The sequence below is a fragment of the Falco punctatus genome, assembly GCF_963210335.1.
Source record: "Falco punctatus genome assembly, chromosome: 1".
Lineage (NCBI taxonomy): Eukaryota > Metazoa > Chordata > Aves > Falconiformes > Falconidae > Falco > Falco punctatus.
Window position 1 is genome coordinate 96,419,921 of NC_137580.1, and position 21,329 is coordinate 96,441,249.

The following is a 21,329-nucleotide window of genomic DNA, read 5'->3' on the forward strand; positions in this document are numbered from 1 at the left end:
GTGCAGTGTGACAGGAGCTGCAGAGTTCAGTCAGCAGCCTCCTGCGTGTTCTTGTTTTGTTTTTTTTTTCTGGTACGTAGCACAGATGAGTAAGTAACAGTATACCTCGGAATAAGTTTGAATACACCATAAGGTATTTTATTTTTAAATATCAAAATACTCCACCCATCTTTAAAATAATTTATTTGAGGCCTTTAGAAGCTGTAGTAACTTTTGGATATTTTTTTAAGTGGTCCATCCACAGGTAATGTCTTGCATTGAAAACTCAAGGTGGCTGATAATTACATTAATCCTTATAATGTCATTTCCTTACCATCTCCATGTAACTTGTATCATCTTCCAAGTTCTTGGAACTGTGACAGTCCCTGAAGAAGAGTGCACAGAGTTCTTTTTGTTACAGGTAGAGTTTAATAAGTTCATCACTGACAGCTGATGGAGTTAACACACCGAGGTCTGTGAACAGGAGTGTAATTAGCGATGGTGATGTGTAGTCAATCCAGGGATGCTCCTCTGTTAGATTCTGACTTGTTTTCAGAGTGTCTGCTTTATACTAGAAGGAAACGGGGATCGTTAGTTATTACACAACTGCAAGTTAAAACCTCTTTCAGGCAGGAGCGGTGCTACAGCCTTGAGCAGATGTTTGTGGTAAAACTGATGGAAATCAAGTGCTTAAAAATGAGGCACAGGCTGGCACCATCTTGGTCTCAGATGTTTTATCTTGTGTATAAAGTACAATTTATAGTTCTGAAGTGTATTGATTTCACTGTTTCTTGCCCTCAGCTGTTCCTGCACCCTAAAGGAACTGCTTTAGGAACTAAATGTTGGCATTAAGACAGATCATGGCTGTTTGGCACGTGACTGTAACATGGAGTAACTCCATGTTGTGTAAAGTAAGCTATAGCAGAGAGAGCCAGATACATGAAGACATGCTCAGACAGATATTTCATAGACATGTAAGCGTGCATCTCAGCTGGCTAAGAAGTAATTTGAATTTCTCTTACCTTAAATTTATCAGGGACATCCTGCTGATTTAGAGGGAAAAGCCTTACAAACTTGAAACTCTCTGCTACCACATAAAACGGCTTATTCTGAGCTTTGGCGCACACAGCAATCTGATTAGTGCCAATCTGTGGAGACAGATGGAAAAGAACATGTAGATCCGGTACTAGCGTGATCAGCATTGCCCGGTTTCCAACAATAAATAGATGTTTAATGAATAATGTCCAAATAGAAAAGATTTTTCAGAAAGCCATGAATTCTTCAAAGAAACTTGAAAAGCCTAGAGTTTACACAATGATGTAATAAAAAACCCCCTACCTCTTACCTTGTTAATAATGCCTCCACTTTCAACTACACCTTCAGCACCAACTAAGACCAGGTCCACTTTCTCCATAATGTAGCTGTTGAAAGGGGGAGAGGTGGGGAAAGCCAAGTCTTACTGGGTAATACGACAAATCACTTGCTGAACAGAACAGAAATTAGTAAATCAGTCTTTCACTTTTCTGAACTAGTTTCATCTACCTCTGTAAGTCCACGTGCTGTTACACTGGAGCGAGCTTTGATCTGCTTCCCTGGCAGGGATATTAAGTAACGGTATCTCCTCCAGCTGCAGCTGACCTCAGCAATTGTGTAAATGCTGGAAGAAGCTGGAATCTGACTAGGACTGATACTCGGGGACGGGAACATGGGTGCTGTGGTAAGATACTAACTACAGTGAATCGTAACAGTGCTGTGATAACCTTGGCCAAATACATAGGATGCTCCTCATCTAATCCCCCCTTTTTTCACATCCCTCGGATGTCTTTTGTTAATGGAAAATACAGATCTGAAAAGAAAACTATCAACTAAGTGATGTGAACAGATTTAACGTGCTAAACAGGCCTTGCAGACTTGTCCCGTCAGGCCACCATCTTCCCTAGATCAGAAGTGCCTCAGTAAGCAGCCTGGTGTGTATTCTCTTGGAGGCATTCTCTCTGGCATTTTGCACTTCTGCAAGACTTGAGGTTCAGATTTATTGCAGTTCTTTCTTTTCTTATGACTTTTACTAAACAGTGGTGATTTAGCAAATCCCTTAAGAAACCCCAAAATGTTAACAAGTCTGCAAATTAAGAAAACCAGCAACCTTTTTGTGTAGCACCTCAGTTCTCTTTTACAGATATCCCCAAGTTCCACACTTAAGTCCGACACCTTTTTTTCATTTTAACATGCAAACATCACATATTGGTTTGTAGCAGACATATTCTCTTAATTGTGCAACTAAAGGTGTAATTTGTTTAGCTTGTTTCATGACTACAACAAGTCAAGTAATAACCTCTGTAGTTTGAACAAGCTTCTAGGAAACATATATAAGACTGTCAAAATAAAATTGTGATGAAAAATACTCAGATTTAACGATCAGACTTACCCAACTGCCGCGTCCAGAATCACAGTCACAGGAATGTTCAGCTTCCTCAGGGCTTTTGCCATTTTTTGCCTATTAAAAAAAATGCTTGAAGCTTAAACATCTTTAAAGAAAAGAAAGCACTAGAAAAATATTGTCTAAACAACTGAAACCCATGACTGCCCGTGTTCCCTTGCTTGTAGTTTTGGTTTATGATGTACCTTTTAATAGAAAATAAGTTCTTGTGTAGAAATGGAAGGAAACAGATGACAACAAACTCAACAAAAGCCAAGTCGGTTTATCTTCACAGTCAGGACTTAAAACTACAGAAAGATGAGTCAGTGAACCATTGTTAAGATGACAGATTACCTAAACTGTCTCAGTTTTTCCATCAACAGGGTGTAAGAAACAAGACAAAGTGTGGGGTGCACTGCTCAAAGTTACAGCAAAGCTGGAAAATCATACATACTTCAGTTGACTGCACATCCTTGGTTCTAGTGGAAGACTTGTTAGCAACATGTATCATTTCCAGCATGCAGGATATACTGCTTCACTTAACAACGTATGCTCTCAAGAGGGAAGGCTTGCTATCAGTAATGTACTTATCTGGCATCATCAGTCAACACTGTGAGCTAAATGGTTTACTCTGCTCTGACTGGGATAATGCTGATTATTTTAGCCCACTTTTGAAGCAGACAACTAGAAAGCAGTTGTTACCCATCTCTCAAGGGTGGCCTGGCACTGACGAAGTTTGTAAGCCTTTGAGGAAAATCTAGATAATATGATAATTAGAATACGTACTATGGGAAATTACTTACCAATATTGGTTTGTTTTGTTTTTTTTTTACTTGTCTAGAATAATGTGGTATTAGTGACTGTCACCATTTATAATGCTGCAAACAAGCCTAGCAGGTTTTCTTAAGGGATGACAGATGTGACGCTAGCCGTAACTTACCCTGTTAATGAAGATAAAAACCAACGAGTACTTACCCAGCTTGATCCGGCTGTGATTCAGTAACATAAACACTGAATCGCTTCTTTGACTCGACAGCTGCTTCTAACACTCTCAGGACCACTCTCGAGTAGGCATGTGTCAATATTTGCTGTCAAAACAAAATAATCAGGCGTTACTTTGAGCTTTGGGAAACCTTTACTTTTGTTAATGTTGCCATGGCTTTTACCTCACACACCTGTCCATCAGTGTTAAATAATGATGCACGTCACTGGTACTCTGCAAACTGTAGGGTGGCAAACCACCCTGTGAACTGGATGCTACATGGCCAGCCCTGATGTGGCTGAGGGTGAGGATCTAGTATTTTAAACACAAACCTGAAGCTGCGACTCCTCAGCAGCTCATACAAGCAGGCGTTAAAGCTGGATTACATGGAAACTGGAGGGGAAGGGGGAGTCCTGGCAGAGCAAAGCAATGGTGACCTTAGGCCCGTGCACCTGCAGAAGCCACCCCTGGCCGATGCGTTGTGACCGCGAACACCCTCTGCTCCCTTCCCTGTTCGCCCATTCCTGCAAGCAGCAGAGCAAAAGCCCCCGGTGGCCCCGTTGCAGCCCACTTACGGCGCCGTCTCTGATGAAGGGGTGACACAGCTTGGCGATCTTGTTCCTCGAGAGCGACACTTTCCTCAGGAAGATCTCCCCGCGCTCGATCATGATTTCTTTGCACTTGGAGTAGTCCTGGGAAGCGGGGCGGCTGCGCTGTGAGGCGGGAGGGCCCCCCGCGGGCAGCGGGGCCGGGAGGGGGCCGCGGCCTTACCGAGTACTCCAGGGAGGTGAGGCTGATGAAGCGGAGGAAGAGCTCCCCGCCGGACGAGACGGCCACCGAGGAGTCCACGCGAGACAGGGTGTCGATGGCGGCCAGCAGGCTGCTCCTCAGGCCCTGGATGGTCTCCCCTGGGGAGAGGACGAGGAGAAGCGCGCTCAGGGCCGCACCGACATGGGCCTCGCCGTGGGGAGACCCGGCGGGGGCCCCGTCCCGCCAGGGCTGGGGCTGGGGGCGGCCCCGGTCCCACCTCGGTCCTGCTTGAGGAAGCCCAGCAGGGCGCGGATGGCGGCCACGGCCGAGGCGACGTCGGGGTCGTCCCTCAGCTGCGCCCGGAAGGTCTCGATCAGGTCTGTAAAGCAACGGGGCGCGTCAGGCCGGGCCCGGCGCTGCCCCGCGCCCCCGCCCCCCGTCCCCGTTACCGTCCGTGCTCATGGCCGCACCGCCCGCCTGGCCTGCCCGGGCGCCCTCCGTGCGGCGGGGCGCCTGCGGGTGACGTGACGGCGGGCGGTGACGTCATCTCCGGGCGCCGGGAGCAGCTGGGCCCGACGGCCGGCGGGATGAGCGCGCGTGAGGCGGCGGGGCTGGGGGACCTTGGCCCCGGGGGAGCAGTGCCCGGGGGAAGCGGGGGGACCTTGGCCCCGGGGGAGCGGTGCCCGGGGGAAGCGGGGGGACCTTGGCCCCGGGGGAGCGGTGCCCGGGGGAAGCGGGGGGATCTTGGCCCCGGGAGAAGCGGGGCCCGGGGGAAGCGGGACCCGGAGAAGAGGGGGGACCTTGCCCCGGGGGGAGCGGAGCCTGGGCAAGCCGGGGGGCCTTGGCCCGGGGGCCCCTCAGGCAGGCCGGGCTACGGGCGCTGCGGTGCTCGGGTCCCGTTGGAGGAGGCGGCCGCGGTGCCGAGCGCCGGGCCCGCCCGTGCGGCCCTGTGCCCCCTGGCGAGGCTCCGCGGCGCCCGGCCGGCCGCTGCCCCGTGCTCCTGCCCCGTGCTCCTGCCGGGCCCGGGCCGCTCTGCGCGGGGTCGCCGGCGCTCCCCTCAGCGGGGTGACCTGGTGCCCGTCACTTTTACAGAGGACGAGCTGAGCCTGCTGGTCATCGTCATTGACACCAACCCCCTCTGGTGGGGACAGAAGGCGCTGGGAGAAGCCGAGGTACGCTCTGCCTGCTGGGGGTGGTGGCCCTGGAAGGTTATTTTTTTAAAAACGTTAGTAAGTAGGCAACAGATGGGGTTAGTCTTTGATTTCTGCATTATGCTCGCGTTATCTGCTAAAGAAAATGTAATGGATATTAGGATAATCTTTTTTAAAACAGCTACCCAGCACTCTGTATTTGTCAAAGCTTTTTTTTCCTAGATGCTCCCTATGAAGCATGGAAACTCTTTCTGCATTTTCAAGTTCTTTTAACCGCAGTTATTTGAGAGACTTGTTCTAAATTACTTAACTGCAAATGTTACTGTGCTATATCTACTTTTGTCTTTTTTTCAGCAGTTCACCCTATCGAAATGCATCGATGCAGTGATGGTACTGGGAAATTCACACTTATTTATGAATCGCACCAACAGGCTTGCTGTAATAGCAAGCCACACACAAGAAAGGTATGGCTGCTTCTTAACGGCGTAAAGGTTTAAAGTGCGCTTTCCGATATCTGTCCACTGATTTTCTTATTAGATTGAAATTTGTAATTGAAACCAGGTTTAAAGTGAATAATATATCAGGCTTTAAAAAAAATAACTGAAGCAGTACAGGAAAGAAATAATCTGCCTTAGTGCCTTGCATAAAGCAATAAAAGGGTTATAGGACAGAAGGGGAGTTTAAACAGACTTTTATTTAAAAATATACAGAAATAGGGCGAGGGAGGATGGGAGATGTGGCGAGCAGGCCGACGCAAGTGGCAGAAGTTTCCTGTTTAGTGGATATTTTCCCCTCAGATATTCATGAGTCTCAGGGCTGAGTGCAGGTGTGGTATCTACTTGCCAGTTCTTTTCAGTGGTGTGTTGAAAGGAGGGAGGTGAATGTGAGTTTTACTCCGTTCTCAGTTTGACGATTGCCTGCCTTATGTAGTCTCTTTAATGTCTGAAGTATTAAAATTATTTGGACTTATACTTCAGAGTATTGCTGTCTAGTTTAGTTTATGGCATTTTTTTCTTACCAGGTTAAAGACAAAACATGAATACTTTGGTTTTCCTCTGTTTCAGCCGTTTCTTGTACCCTGGGAAGCGCTGGGCTTGTTCAGATGTCTTTGGAGATGGTGGTAGTGCCATGGAATCGAATTGCTCCGGCAGCAAGGATGGAAAATATGAATTGTTAACAGCGATAAATGATGCAATTGCAGAAGAGATTAAAGACCTCATGACAAAAAGTAAGTGAAAGAAAATTGTAGGCTTAATATGCAGAATTGAAAAACACTTGGACTCAAGGAGTTGTAGGAATTTCCTTTATTTTGATCATGTGAATTTTAATAGGTTTGAGGTAGAAGAGTTTATTATGCTAGACACTTCAGGCCTCTGCATTAATACTATTTGCCAAGGATAAATCTTGTAGTATTTGGTATGGTCAAGTTCAGCAACTGGTTTTATACGTAACAATGACTTTTGCAACTTTTCTTGTGTTGCAGCTGACAACATGAGGGGCCAGCAGACAGAAACTCTGTTAGCAGGTTCACTTGCTAAAGCACTTTGTTGTATCCTTTTGATTGCAGAATCTTCAAAGCCTTTATGTGTTTTTGAGACTGTTTCTTACAGAACAAGAATAGTAAAATTTAATTAATATTGTAATAATACTCAAAACTGAAATGTTTGCCTCATAACTGTGGGTCACGCTTATTAAAATGTGTGTTGGCTAAGGTGATGTATAAGTGGTGTGGATACTGGTGTTATTTCCAAGAACAGAATGTAGATTCCTTAATGTCAGCTAATGTAGATATCAACAAGATGAACAAAGAGGTAAAAGGTAATGCCTCTTCTCCTGTTTCGAATACTTCCATAAACATTTGAATCAGAATAACAGATATACATGCATAGGTCCATACAAACAAATATGCATATGTTTTTACACACCACCATTTCCAAAACTGGCAATAATAGGTACAGGTTTATCCTGATTGTTTGAAGTTGCCCAGTTTAATTGAGGTCTGGGTGACAACTAGAAGTAAAGGACTTGATCATTAGTCCACATTCTTATTCTGATTTTCTGTTGCATACAAGTAAAACCGAAACTGGCACCTGCTTAGGAAGTTGAGAGGGATTTTTTGAAAGTCACAAAATGCACAGATATTCTTCCAAAGGAACCACTTGCAGACCTGTGATGATAGTTGAATTTTTTACTCCATTTTGGTCTTCCTCTTGGCACTTCTGTAATTGGGAAAAGTGCTATTTGTGCAAATATTTTTGCAAGCAGCAGACTGGACTAGAATCAGCTATGTGATTCAGATTACTTAAATCAATGAGAAATACTGTATAACTTGAGATACATGTTTCAACCAGTGAGTTGGTAATGAGCGGCTTTGAACATTTATTTTCTGATCAACATCTAATTGCTTTTGGACAATAAGTGACATGGGGCTACTTTCATAAAAAGTCTGAATTCATCACAGATACTTGTCACTGGGACTGTAAAACAGTTCAACATAGATATTTTAACGGAGACGTTAGATCTAACCTCTTGGATGTTAGATATCTGAGATGTTAGATGCTACAGAATTAAAAGGGGCAGACTACAGGTGATAGAAACAGTGTGCTTATGCATTTCTTTTTCTTTTTAATACTTAGCCAATCAAGAAATGAAATCAAGGATTTTGGTAAGAACTTTTGCTGCCAGTTTTCTTTTAGTCTTGAAATCTGGTGATAATATGTAGGCTAACAAATTTGAATTGTTTTATTTAGGTTATAAAAGCAGCAGAAGACAGTGCGTTGCAGTATATGAATTTCATGAATGTGATCTTTGCAGCGCAGAAACAGGTGAAGCTGGCAATCTTTTAATATATTTTATCTTTTATTAATGTGCAAAGGTGATAAAATTGTTAATTTCTCTTATGATTATGTTCTGATCAAGTGAAAGAACTTCCCTAAGGCTGTGGTGATCCTGCACCTGTAAAAGAATGTGCATTTATATATGGAGTGCATTATTTATAGTGGAAACAGGTCATGACAGTAACTCTAATGAGGCTACATTGGTCCTAGCTGATTTGCTTTTCATGCATTTAATCTCTCTTCTTGCAGAGTATTTTGATTGATGCCTGTGTTTTGGACTCTGATTCAGGTCTTCTACAACAGGTACAGACTTCCTGTTCTTATTTGCTGTTATGTAGATGCTTGATGCTAGCTAGTTTGATATGTCCTTAAGCTTTCTTCTTTCCTTTGTTTCAAGAGTGGGTGAGGAAATACGTTCAGTGGACCTGGCATTCCAACATGCAGGCCTTGTGCAGTATGTGGTTATTTTAAATATCCTGTTAAACTCGTAAAACATAATAATCTGGTCATGCTTTCTGCTTTCCAGGCTTGTGACATTACGGGTGGCATATATTTGAAAGTGCCCCACATGCCGTCTCTTCTGCAGTATTTGTTGGTAAGTCCTTTAAGAAAACACTTCAGTGTTTTTCCTGTGTCAGGCATGAAATCTTACTGACTTCATTGACAAGGTAATGTAGCAGTGCCATCCCAATTTGCAAACTATGTTTTTTCTGTTCATGCAGTGGGTATTCCTCCCTGATCAAGAGCAAAGATCACAGCTTGTCCTTCCACCTCCTGTTCATGTGGACTATAGAGCTGCTTGCTTCTGTCATCGAAATCTCATTGAAATTGGTTATGTGTGTTCTGTGTGCTTGTCAAGTAAGTTTATAAATATTTAAGAGTCTGATTTCTTACATTCAAATGCACTGTTTTAGTGAAAGCGAATTCTTTTATTTTCCAGTATTCTGCAACTTTAGTCCTATTTGTAGCACATGCGAGTAAGTGTTTCTTCTTTTGTTTAAAGGGTGGGTGTGGAAATATGTTCAATGTATCTGACAGTTCTTTTTTTTTTACATTTTTTTAGAACTGCTTTCAAAATATCATTGCCACCTGTCATGAAAGCTAAGAAGAAGAAATTAAAGTTAGCTGTGTAACAACTTGATATAAATACAGCATTACCTCCTCCAGTAATTCCATGAAATGGAACCTACTTGAGAAAATTGATGGCATTTTTTATTGGATGAAAGAGAATTGTATGCAGTGTTATTACTTGTTTCTTAAGGGATAAATATTTAGGTCCTATGTTTTTTACACAGCCCTTTAAGTAACAAGTCACTGTGTTACCATGTAACCTGCGCTGGTTTTAATACTAATTGGTAATTGTGAGAGCAACCAGAAGTTACAGCCTGTTGAGACTCTCGCTGTGAAGTAGGAGGTATTCTGGCCACTGCAAAGTTTCAGGCTGTGAAGTTATTTTCAAAGACAAGAAAGCTCTGATTCTTTTTGTATGTTGCTGTAAAGGTAAGAATGACCATTTCTAGTGTGTAGGATCTGAACCTTAGCACTATGTTATTCAGGGACTTCAACTTCTTTCTAGCTTTTGCTAGCAAGTTTTGGACTGAAACACCATCTGTTTCAAAATAAATGAGCCAACATGGCTTAGAACCCACCTTTTTTATTTTAAAAAAGATGCTAATTGGCCTGTGTGTGTACTCACATGTATTCGTATTCCTTTGACTGTCTTTGTGGTATTTCTTTCTCAATTGGATATCTCTTCATTCATGAATAAAAAGCCCCCTGTGTGTTTAAAATAACTTCAGTAAGTGGAGACTAGCTGGTTAGTCTTTTAAGGTTATATTTTGAAACTGGAAAACAAAAAAATGTAATTATGTGTAATATGACAGCAGGCATGGGGGGGGTTTAGAATGTATTTTTATGCCTGGCATTTGAGGAGTAAAACTGAAGGCTTTCAGATTGGTGTTTTTTATGGCAGAACAAGCAGTGTGCTTCTCCACATGCCTTTTGTCTAAACAAACATCTTCCCCTTGTAAGAAGTACTTGTATAGTTTGGTGTTTTAACCCGTTGTTAATAACTGATGTTCTCCTGAAAGGAACAAAGAGCTTAGTTGTTTCCTACATAGCAAAAGATTTAATTTTTCCCTTCAAGATGTGCGTACATTAGTTTGTCAGGCCTTGGCCCTTGTGCTGGGGCTTGGTGTGGTACCAGCCGCAGGGCCTGTCCCATGGCCCGGAGCCGCTCTGGTGGAAAGCTGTATTTGTAATTTACTTTGTATAAAACATTTGTAATGAAACCTGCGCTTTTTCAAGTGTGTTTGGATATCGCCGATATAGCGTATGTGGTGGAATGTCACCGCGCGTGCAGAAGCGCGGGTGAGCGCCTGAGGGGCCGTGAGGCGGGGCGGGCCGTCATGGCGGAGCCCGCCCTCCCCGTTGCCATGGCGCCGCGCTGGCGCTGCAAGATGGCGGCCGGGAGGCAGCCGGCCCCGCGGCGCGGCCCACCATAGGCACCATGGCGGCTGCTTTGCTCGGGGGGCTGGTGCTGCTGCTGCTGGCGGCACTATGTCCCGGGCAGCGGGCTTGGGACCCCGGTGGGTGGAGGGCGGCTGGGGGCCGCGGTGAATTGGCGGCCGGCGGGTGGGCGAGGTGCTGAGGGAAGGGCCGAAATGGCGGCCGGCGGCGCGGGGAGGGGGGGGCGGCCGGCGGCGGGACGTGAGGGGAGGCCCTGGGGAGCTGGGAGGTCGGGGACCTCCGCTGCCCTGCCCTGACCCGAAGGTGCAGGGCCTGGAGCTGGCTGCCATTGCTTTGCGCGGGGGGAGCCCCGAGGGGAGAGGGGCAGCTGCTGGTGTTGGACCTGGCCGCTGGGGTGGCGCCTGCCAAGGGAATTCCAGTGGCATTCCCGGCCTGGGGCTCTGAACTGGGAGCTGCCCGCGTGGGAGGGCAGTGGGCTGCGATGGCCACACCGCAGGTAGCGGTACACACCGATGCACGGCTGCAAGAAATGTAAAAGTGAAAACTGAAGTCTGCAAAAATTGCTAAATACGGGGTTGCGTGGCCTGCATGGGCCGGGACGTGCTGCAGCCACCTGCCTTCGTGTTACTCTGCTGCATTCTTACTTGGCAAATGTAAACCTCCACTATAGAAAGCAGCGATGGTCCCACTGCTCTAGCACTTTGCTAGAACATAAATACAATACTAGGCATCACTAGGTATTTTTGTGTTATTTGTGAGAATTTAAAGTATAGGAAGTCTAGCCCAATTTAAAGTAGTCTAGCCCAAGTGTAAGACTTAAATATGTCTTACAGATGTTACCTTTTTCAGTTACTGTGCATAAAGACTTGTTTCTCTCTCTCATTTTTTTCTTCTTTTTCAGTCTTTCAGCCTTCATTTATCCATATGTCAGGGCCCAGCGTCAGTTTGTTTTTTCTTGGAAGTTCTTCAGGAGTTAATTTTTCTATAATTTTAAGCCCTGTAGATGAAGAGACAGGTAAGAACACTTCACTTCTCCTCCCCGCCCCCCCCCCCCCCCAATAATATGTAAATAAATATATTCAAATTATTAATATTTTTGGACACTAAAATTACTGGAGAAATGGCAATGCACTTCATTTAGTGCTTTAATAGTTACTGAAGCAGCAGCTCCAAAGGACTTCTGCTGATTAAACCCTTAGTCCTCTGTTCCCTCATCAGCTGGGCCTGAGGGTGTGCCAACTTGAAGGCCCAAGAGGAATTTAAATGTACTTCTTACTTTCCAGCCTTCTCTAAATGACAGCAGAATACTTCTTACATTTTTATTTTGATATAGGAAGATTGCAACTTGCAAATTGCAGTGGAAGTAAAAGCGCTGGTGATTGGAATTTGAATGTAACACCTGGTATGGTATGTAAAATACTGATCCTTCCCTAAAATGGGAAGGATTGAACTGTCATATATTAAGGGCTAATGAAATACTAGCAAAACGTTAATGTACTAACAACCTAGTTTGATGTTTTGCCCTTGCCTTTTTTCCTTGACATAACCCTTCGTGTGGATGCCCTTGCTGGAGTTTGCTAGGGTGCAGCTTTGACACTGGTTCCTTCTCCTCCTCCTCCCCCAGAACTGCCTAGATTTCCTGGCTGGCTGTAACATTTGAGACTGTTTCAGATCTGCTGAAAAAAGCTAATAGAAATAAAAAGAGTAGTGGTTTTATACAGCATGAGTTCTAGAACATCTATATTACACTTGCCTTCAGTGTTATGTTGTACATAATTCCTTGGGGGGTTTATCAAGTCTGCAGTCATTCCAGTTTTCAACAGAAGGTAGCTGTAAAAACTGAAATTCACTTTCCAATATTTGTTTTTTTCTTCAGAATTGTGCATATGCTTTCTGAGGTAACTTAATCTGTGTGCATGCCTTAAAAAGTTCTGTGTACAGTTCATATCCTCACTGTATTTGTGTATCGCAGTAGCAGACCCTTTGTGATTCCATTCTCAAGAAACTTCTGCTTTTATATAGGAAGAATATAATTGTGTTGTAGTGCTGACGAAACACAGTGGTACTGAAACTTCTTTTTCAGAAGCTGATGGGTGGTATCAATAAGAGTAATTTAATACAAGCTGTCAAACTGTGTTTTGCATTTTTTCAGAATGCTTCCAAAGTGACTGTAAGCTTGAGGAGAAATCTGCAGTTGTGTTTGCCGAATGCCACTGACTGCTGCACAACACCTCTCTGTGTGGTTGAAACGCTCCAGATTTTAGCTTGTCGTGATTCAGTGATGTTGGCACGTCTCCTGATTCAAGCTGAAATATATGCCAACTCTTCCTTTACAGGAAATGTGTCAGGTAAGTGTTTAGATACACTAAAGAAGAAATGGCATTTTGGCTCTTCTTTTTCTAGATATGAAAAAATAAAAATTGGATTTGGGCAGCAATAAGAGATACTGAATAATCATTGATGGAATAGAACAAAAGGTTTGTGCACAGTCGGAATAAATTGCAATGCGCATGGTCTCTTTATTTGGATTGCAGTCCATTTCATCTGATTTGGTCTTTTTTTTTAAATTCTTTTACAGAAAATGCAACTATCATCCCAAACCAGGTGTTTCAGCCCTTGGGCTCTTGTCCCTGTGACTTGACAGCTGGAGCTTGTGACGTTCGTTGTTGCTGTGATCCGGTACTTATTTCGTATTAAACTTTGATTAAGTGTTTTCAAAATTTCTAGGCTCTTTCTGTTGTCTGGGGGGAAGAGAGAGGTACTGAATGCTTCAGACTAGATGGGACTAGAGGGCTTGTTTGGATTTTCCAGTATTTCTAATAGTAAGTATGACCTATCTCTACAAAATTAGTTTGATTTACCGGTTAAGTATGGCTATAGTGCCTGTAGTAATGCAATTACTGTACTAAAAAGTGACCATTCTTTTCCCTTTCAGGAATGTACACTGGACTTGAAGCAGTTATTCAATGAATTGTGTTTCACTGGAGTGTTTGGTGGGGATGTAAACCCACCTTTTGATCAGCTGTGCTCTTCTCAGTCAATGGAATACACCCCGGACTGGTTTCCCTTCCTTTGTGTACAGTCTTCTCTTAACAATACACCGTTTCTTGGGTACTTTTATCATGGGTCTATGTAAGTCTTATGAAAATTTATTTTCTCAATGCATACATTAAGCATGCTGCCAAAAATGTGACCTGTTTTTATAATGAAAGTTATTCTGAAATTTGAATTTTAGGGTGTGAACTTTAAATGTAAATGGAGAATTGTCATTGGAACTATATGAGAACATGGGACATAAAGCAAATGTATAATTATTTGTGTGAGGTAGAGAGTAAAGAACTGTTTTATTTTTAAACTTGTTTGCAGTTCTACACCCAAAGTTCCTTCATTTAAGATCCCATTACAAACTTCTCCTGTGAAACTTTTCACTGGTTACAGACAAGGAGATCCAATTATGACAGAAGAAAATGAGTATTTTACTGTTCCCCAGGTAATCACTTTGTGTTTATGAGCTTTTGGTGCCTCTTGGTTTGTTTGATACTCTCTGTGTATCACACTCCTTATGGCTTTGTAATCAAATTCTGCAACTTGCTGTTGTGAAGTGGTGGAATATATTTTTCAAACACACGCACACACAAATAAAAAGGCTAGCACAAAATCATTGTTAAAATCATAAAAATGTAATGTCAATCATTATCCTTCCTGATCCCCTGCCCATCCCCCCAAATGGTAATGTCTTAATTATTTCAAGAGGTAAAAGCAAGCTTGGCATCCAAGTTAATAGATCGACTTACTGTATTTCAGTATTTTTTTGGCTTACCTGCTGCATTACTGAGCGCTGTAGTTGGTTTTCCCTTTGAATCTTAGTCATCTAGTTGTACTTTTTTCAAGTTTCTTTTGCATTTTAGAGAGACTTGTTATTTATAATTATTTTGAAAAATCAGGATGAAGCCATACTGTACAGTGAAACTACTTTTAAAGCTGTGCTTTTTAAATTTTAACCTCTCTTTTGCTACGGATTGAGGTATTCTCATAACATCAGCTTGCTTGTTTGTGAAAGTGTCATATATGGCTGTAGTACACACTTGTAGTGTTTCGCTAACAGTCTTCAAATGAAAAGCAAGGGGCTAGAGGAGGGTCTGAAACACTTACTTCTGTTGAACCCCTGCAGCGGTCCATGGCTGGACAGTGTGTTGGAAATGCCCCCGTAGCCTATCTCCAGAACTTTGATGTCAGATGCCTTACCGATCTGGCCTCTTACAAGGAAGGACTGCCCCATGACGTGAGGATAAACAGTGGTGTTGGAGGTATGCTGCACAAACCTGAACAGAAACGTGGTTTATGTTTCTCAGAGCTGCTAGAACAGAACGAACTCGGGGGCTGTTGACATAGAGGCTATGTGTAATACCTTTGTTATATGGTGGCTGTAGTTCAGCATTTGGGGGGTGTGCTATTCCTATTTCTGATGACCTTCCAGCATGTGTCCCACTATTTCCAAAGATTTAGGATGTAAGAAATAGTGGGATTGGCCTTTGTTTCCCCTTTATCTGTTTCTGGTGGCTCACACTGGTTGTGGCTACACATGACAGGAGAGCATCTCTCCCACTGTTTTTAGACTGTTGCAGAACCCTTTTTCTGTCAAAAGGGTGCAGTATCATCATTTTAAAATTAGTGAGAAGTGGTTACTTTCTGCATTACAAAAGCATATACTTATGAAGTGTCATTCTGGAGTTTGAGATAATATGATTACTAGCATGAAGATAATTTATTTTACGCTCTGTAATTGTTTAATTTTGCTCATCTATATTACTGTTGTAAGACCCAGAGGTAACTAGCTATGCTTTCAAAATACATAAACGGTTTGGTCCTTTACCAAAATTAATTTTCTAAATAATTTCCTACTCAATTTTCATAACAACAGGGATTATACCTTGGATGTGAAAACAGTATGTCTGTCTCTCTTATTCAGGATTACTGCAGTGTTTGTTTTTCATTCTCAGACTTCATCCAACAAAATGTCACCTATAGGACCATCACTGACATGAGCAAATTCATCACTGAAAGTGGTATGTCTCTTCCACTTAATAAATATATTTCTTACCTAACCTGGACTGTAAGTATGTTATTTTGATGCCTCAAATGTGTACCTGCTACAATTCTGAGGGGGGATCTTGTATGTTATCTAATACTCAAAAAGTAAATTGGCTTACTACAAAGCAGAAGGTAATTAAATGACCCCAACTTCATTTAAAGTTGGTCAAGAAATTGGGTCCCTTAGCTTACATTACAAGCAGCTTTTGAGAAGAAAAAATAATAAAAATACAAAGAATGCTTTAAAAATTCTCCAGGATGAGCGTGGAAGTGGGAGGGACAGAATGTAGGCATATGTGTATGTCTCTGTTTTTTAAGCTCTCGTGGCTTTTTAAGGGTCTTTCTCAGCCAACGAAGCAGTTACTTGATGCAGAACAGTGGTTCCCAGTCAGTGGGAAGATAATGCAGCACAAAAGAAAGTAATACTAGCTAATGTGTTTTTCTGGGCAGTGATGGCTCCCTGGAAGGGATGAGATGAAAGCAGAGGGAATCCTGAGTCCAGAGATGTGCATCAACTGGTGATGAAAAGTGCAGTGCTGTGTTTTTCTGTTGAGGTTTAGCTGCAAAGGGACATGGCACTGTTGATGTTAAAATATTAATAAGCTAAGGGACCAACTATACTGTTGCGCTGTCTTAATGAGATAGGATGTAATCAGTAAAATAAATTCTCAAAAAGATCAATGTGACAATTTCCAGAATTTTGCCAGAGATTTTCCATGAGTTCTTTTTCAGCTACGGTAACGTAACTTTCAAGTCAGCGGTGCATTTCATTATAGCCTTTTTTTTCTTCTTCTTCTGCCAGAAAGCCGTCATAATGCTGAGGTTCTGTGTCAAAACGTAACTTTTGCAGAGCATTATACGTTCATTTGGAAAGATGAGAACATAGAACAAGTAAATGTCACAGTCTTCCTTGGAATTTTATGTGATGGAGGTATAATGAAATTTCTTCAACGATTTTTGATTTATTTGTTTTTCTTCAGCATGGAAATTCTATGATAGAATTTCTTATTTAAAAAGAATTTCCCCTGGACTCTGGAAAGAAAATTTTTGGGGCTGCTTTCCATTAATTTATATTATTTTGAATCTTCTGTTACTTACAAAGGATGGAAGATTGTATCCTACATAGAGAATACTTTTTGTTAATTTACAGCATACTTTATGCTAATTTACTTATTTAAAGTAAAGTTGTATTGTTTTCTTTTACCAGAAACACTGACACAGAGATTCACAGTCAAATTTCTAAGTGTAAAGGGTACTAATGCAGCAGAACGGTTTGAGAATCCAGGTATGAATACTTCATTGTGCCTCTTAAAAATGAAAAGAAAAAAATTTTGTACTGCACAGATTATTATCAGTGACTATGTTTTATATCTCTTTCATAGTTCTTTTTGTTGCCAGCCCCCACCTTCCTGTCTTAATGCACTGCCAGTTATAACAGCAGCAATTGGTTCTTAGGCTTTTGTTGTACAGATATTGATTATTTAAAGTGAGGGTATTCCTATGGTAATGGAAATGTCTGTTCATTTACTTCAAGATTGATGGCATTTATTACGAAAACAATGCTAATGCTTACAGATTCTTGCACAGTGTTCACAATTTACCCTTCTATGTTTAGGTTATCAAGTTGGAAAACCAGTGAGAGCTGCAAATATGAATGCTTCTGATACTTTTGGAAGCCTAAACATTTGGCAGCCAGGTACTGGCTTGTGAGGTTGCAACTTCAACTGTAGTTAATGCTAAAATGTTGGGGTTTCATTTGTTTGTTTGTTTGTTTACAAAATCTCTGCCAGATTTTGCTTTTCTAGACTATTCCCTAGCCTTTGTTCAAACTTCAGTAAGTCTACCCCTAATGCTTTCTTGGAAAATTTAAGTTGAATAGGCTTGTGTCTGTTTTTAAATTATAACACTTGGGTTTTGCATTCTAATGTTTAATATTTTGGCACAAAATTGAAAGCTGGAGATTGAAAGGTTGATATAGGAAAGTTCAAGTAAGATGTTTTCATTGTATAGTTGGCAGAAGTTTATGTACATCGGCAACTTATACACCAGTTTTATTTGGACTCGATTCATTCTCCGGGTGCATTCTAGAAGTTGGTATTAATGAAGATTGCAGCCTTTTAAGGTGAGCTACGTATGTTGACTTGTTTTTCCCTGCATCCTTCTTGTTGCTTGTTACATGATGCCTACAAGTGCCTACTCTCAGCAATGTTACGCTGTTTTTAAATGCCTGTATGCATTTCAGCTTTCTGTGGTTGATAAGTCTCGCATTTTTTTAAAAGGGAAATTATAAAAATGGTTTCACTTGGATCTCCCTGTATTCACATGAGGATTATGTTGGCCTGGAATGCTTTGCCATTTCTTCCCTTCAACAGATAATTCAATAGTGCGAGTTTGGTTTTGTTGAGTGATAACTTTCAGAGGAAACTGACCTTATGATGTAATAATATTGCAACCCAGAGTGGCAGACAGTACAGATTTACATTTTGTGTGATCTTACATTGTTATGTTGCAGAGGAAATGTGACTGAGAAATTGAATTCATTAATACAAGCTACTCACATTGGAAGGAGGGACAATTCAAGTTACAGTAATCTAAATGACTGGGTGGAAATTATACGTAAGTGAGGTTTGTGTTGTTTATAGTCTAAATATGCCCATACGATGAATAGAGCATTTCAAGATAAAACCAAAATGTATTTTCAAATGCCTGAAGATCTGTGTGTCTGGATCCATCCACCCATATGTGTACACACACGTATATATCTTAATATGTATATGGATACTGCACTACTGTATTTTACTGTCAGCCTGTACACATATAACTTGGTATTTTAGTTCTCTGCTGATAAAGTACTCCTTTATGTGTATTTTATATAGAGAAAACATTTTTTCCCCTGTGTGACAGTTACCAGTATTTCACTGGATTATGACAATAATATAATGTTTTCCATAATATTTCCATTTAAATAACTCTGTTCTCTTCCATAGGTCTTGATCCATTTAATTCTGATACCAACATGAGCACTGGACACTTAAAAGGCATTTGTCCAGATATTCCTGCAAATCTGAATATTCGCATAATCTTTGCTGATGTGGGTGCAGTACAAGGGATTCCCCAGCAAGAGATTCTTGCTGTGCAGATCAGGTAGAGAGAGTTGTGTCTCTGGCTATCTGGCAAATGTTTCCTTTTGAGACTTGTTTACTTAACATATCCAGATTAAGTTTTATGAACAAACATGTTATTTTGTTATTTCTGATTTTACATGCCTTTTATTTGTGCAACCCAAGTTCCTTTGATCACAGCCATCTTAGCCTTTCTCCCTCTGAAATTAAAATAATTAAAAAAATGTAATGATTAAAAGTAGGTAATCTTTCGACTTCACTAAAACACTAAATAAAATCTATGGTAGTAGGCATACGCAGAGCATTCCATCAGAAGAATGTTTTAATTTATCGTCACGTGGTGGAAGGGAAGCAACAACATTGTCCTGTGTTTGGCTTACCTCAATCTAGAGCTCTTCTTGAGAGCTCTGGTAAATGCTTTATTCTTCCCTGAAACAGGGAATTGTCATTTTGCAAACACTTTCTCCCTCCCTTTCCCCAAGTCAATCCCAGTCAAAGAAATGGGATTCTGTTCCATTTTACCTCATTTACAGGCTTTGCAAGTTCTCCCCCATATAAGTGTTGAAAATCCAGAGATCATCAGCCTCCTCCTAAATTCAGTATATTTTGTCCTTTCATGGTTATGTTTAGGCTCCAAATTTCCATTTACAGCCCTCAAGTAATAGTTACGTATATTCTTAACAGTTACTCAACAGTCATATGGCAATTCCAGTGCGGGCTTATCTGTGAAAACAGCATCAGCTTTCTTCCCATCACTGCTTCTGTTCAGTTTCTTAAAGTGCCAGCTCAGCCACCCATTCCAGTGACAAGGTAATTTTTGTAAAAACACTGATACTTCACATTATGTTAAGTAGATGTAATGTGAGTAGTACTGATCAAAAGGTTGCTTTCGTGGAGTACGGAGCAAGAAGGCCTGGTGGAAAGATTTATTGAATAACAATTCTGTTAGCAACAATATTCCCCAGTAACATGAGGAACATGAAGTAAATTACCCTGCAAAGCCATCATTTTGTTTTAGCAGATAAGCTTCTGTGTTGTGTACCTGAGTGAGGCTCCCAAATTATCCGTGGTCTGAAAATGTTCATCACAGAATGACAAAAACTGACAGAAATGGAGTAGAGGGGGGGGCTCCTGTTTTTATTGGAGAAAAAACTGAGTACCAAGAAGCATGTGGTTTAGTTTTGTTCTTTTTCCTGTAACCTGGACACATTTTTGCTCAGTTTTTTTCCCCTTGTGCTGGTGTTATGGTACTGTAGTCAATAAAGCTGTTTTCTTGGTTTGTGTGTCCCTCCCCCCCCAGATTTCAGCATAATTATACAGAATTTGACTGCAATCAAAATGATGTGTGCTGGCCACAACTTTTTTATCCATTGACACGATTTTACACAGGTAAAAATAATAAGCAGTGTGGAATGCCCTGAAGTGGTCATATTTCTTTGAAACATAATTAGATGTGTAGAGTTTAGTCCAAAAGAATGCTTTGTAGTAGAGAATTAAAATCTCTTTTTTAGAAAACATGGTCCAGAAAGTCCGTTTAATTTTTTCCTTGAGAATGCATTAATTTCTTAGTTAGACTAGTGGAAAAAATAATTACCAGGAGTGCTTTCTGGATAAGCTTGAAATTTTGTATCTGTTTGGCAGAGGTTCATTTTCACTCCCCTGTGGAGTTTGGAGTCAGGTAAGCTTTCTAAGGAAAAGGAGAATGTATCGCTTGATGACACCATTCTGTTTCCACTTACTGTAATTGTTGCATTGTCACTGTGTCATTGCCCTTGAAGGGTGGAAGGAGAGTTTCTCACTTTGCCAGTAGGTGGGTTTTCAGTCAGCCCACGAGTTCCAGTAAAAAATTGCCATATTGGTAAACCAGTTAATTTTTAAATTTTCTCTGTGTAAAACTGTGGTGGAATATGTTTCATGGGAGACTCTGTAGATTAAATGTCTGGCATTTTAAAGGGCATCAAGGCACCTGGACTCTGTTCCGGTAGCTGTACGGACAGAGGCAACTATCTGTTGTTTATTACCTGCACAGCTTCAGGGACTAAAGTTACAGAAAGCAGGAAGTTTATATGAAGCATCTTACTTCCTTGCTTTGTGCTGCATTATTTTGTTCAGGTTATGTATATGCTTTAATCTGTATCTCTTAAGTTGTTGTCTAAACTAAAATTGAGCTCTCATATGCTTATACTTTTTTCCCCTTTTCTTTTTTTTTTGCAGGAGAACCATATTCCCAGTGTCTTGCTAAAGGCCTGTCATTGGCATTTCTTGTTTTACTTGCAGCAATTATGAGTAACCCTTGGTTTTCTAAATTATGGAATAGTTCCTTGGTTTAAAAATGTTGATGTAAAGAGAACCACTTTTGTTAATATTTCAAGTACGTTGGGGTAAAATTTATGGATTTTGTAGAGATTTATACAGACATTTGAATACATAAAATGAATGCTTTTACGGTATATGGAAAATAGTTGTGTTATTTAAAACAAGAAGTAGTAGAATTATTTTGAAGCGCTACACTCCGTGACTGGAACAGGAAGA

General features: G+C 41.4%; 3 protein-coding genes across 4 annotated transcripts; 2 read left to right on the plus strand and 1 right to left on the minus strand.

Annotated features, from left to right (window-relative positions):
* Positions 1-112: 112 nt before the first annotated feature.
* EIF2B1 (eukaryotic translation initiation factor 2B subunit alpha) lies at positions 113-4,681 on the minus strand. The gene is made up of 9 exons (XM_080370680.1): positions 4,577-4,681; positions 4,405-4,506; positions 4,149-4,285; positions 3,953-4,069; positions 3,371-3,483; positions 2,405-2,473; positions 1,325-1,400; positions 1,002-1,127; positions 113-550 (listed from the first exon to the last, which is right to left on the minus strand). The coding sequence occupies exons 1-9, from the start codon at positions 4,587-4,589 to the stop codon at positions 395-397; spliced, it is 909 nt and encodes a 302-aa protein (XP_080226806.1). The 5' UTR covers positions 4,590-4,681; the 3' UTR covers positions 113-394.
* GTF2H3 (general transcription factor IIH subunit 3) lies at positions 4,596-10,421 on the plus strand. Of its 2 annotated transcripts, none has more exons than XM_080370623.1 (13): positions 4,596-4,724; positions 5,220-5,299; positions 5,633-5,742; positions 6,343-6,506; positions 6,762-6,827; positions 7,067-7,096; positions 7,915-7,943; positions 8,029-8,103; positions 8,365-8,418; positions 8,642-8,710; positions 8,838-8,973; positions 9,056-9,092; positions 9,179-10,421. In XM_080370623.1, the coding sequence occupies exons 1-13, from the start codon at positions 4,715-4,717 to the stop codon at positions 9,246-9,248; spliced, it is 930 nt and encodes a 309-aa protein (XP_080226749.1). In that variant the 5' UTR covers positions 4,596-4,714; the 3' UTR covers positions 9,249-10,421. The 2 variants fall into 2 exon arrangements, with proteins under 2 accessions (XP_080226749.1, XP_080226750.1); XM_080370624.1 differs by having other exon boundaries at positions 5,636-5,742.
* An 84-nt stretch (positions 10,422-10,505) lies between these two features.
* TCTN2 (tectonic family member 2) lies at positions 10,506-21,247 on the plus strand. The gene is made up of 18 exons (XM_080370071.1): positions 10,506-10,703; positions 11,486-11,599; positions 11,918-11,991; positions 12,737-12,932; positions 13,163-13,263; positions 13,520-13,716; positions 13,951-14,074; positions 14,756-14,891; positions 15,585-15,650; positions 16,478-16,606; positions 16,883-16,960; positions 17,291-17,371; positions 17,686-17,797; positions 18,188-18,291; positions 18,663-18,819; positions 19,482-19,607; positions 20,098-20,186; positions 21,012-21,247. The coding sequence occupies exons 1-18, from the start codon at positions 10,625-10,627 to the stop codon at positions 21,125-21,127; spliced, it is 2,079 nt and encodes a 692-aa protein (XP_080226197.1). The 5' UTR covers positions 10,506-10,624; the 3' UTR covers positions 21,128-21,247.
* Positions 21,248-21,329: the final 82 nt, after the last annotated feature.

Coding starts and splice junctions, on each gene's coding strand:
- EIF2B1 (XM_080370680.1), bottom strand. Junction 1,128..1,324: donor GTGGAGGCATTATTAACAAG/GTAAGAGGTAGG, acceptor CTGTCTCCACAG/ATTGGCACTAATCAGATTGC. Junction 551..1,001: donor ATGTCCCTGATAAATTTAAG/GTAAGAGAAATT, acceptor GTTTCCTTCTAG/TATAAAGCAGACACTCTGAA.
- GTF2H3 (XM_080370623.1), top strand. Junction 8,419..8,641: donor ATTCAGGTCTTCTACAACAG/GTACAGACTTCC, acceptor TCTGCTTTCCAG/GCTTGTGACATTACGGGTGG. Junction 8,711..8,837: donor CTCTTCTGCAGTATTTGTTG/GTAAGTCCTTTA, acceptor CTGTTCATGCAG/TGGGTATTCCTCCCTGATCA.
- TCTN2 (XM_080370071.1), top strand. CDS start 10,625: ATGGCGGCTGCTTTGCTCGGGGGGCTGGTGCTGCTGCTGCTGGCGGCA. Junction 13,717..13,950: donor TACTTTTATCATGGGTCTAT/GTAAGTCTTATG, acceptor ACTTGTTTGCAG/TTCTACACCCAAAGTTCCTT. Junction 16,607..16,882: donor TGGAATTTTATGTGATGGAG/GTATAATGAAAT, acceptor TTCTTTTACCAG/AAACACTGACACAGAGATTC.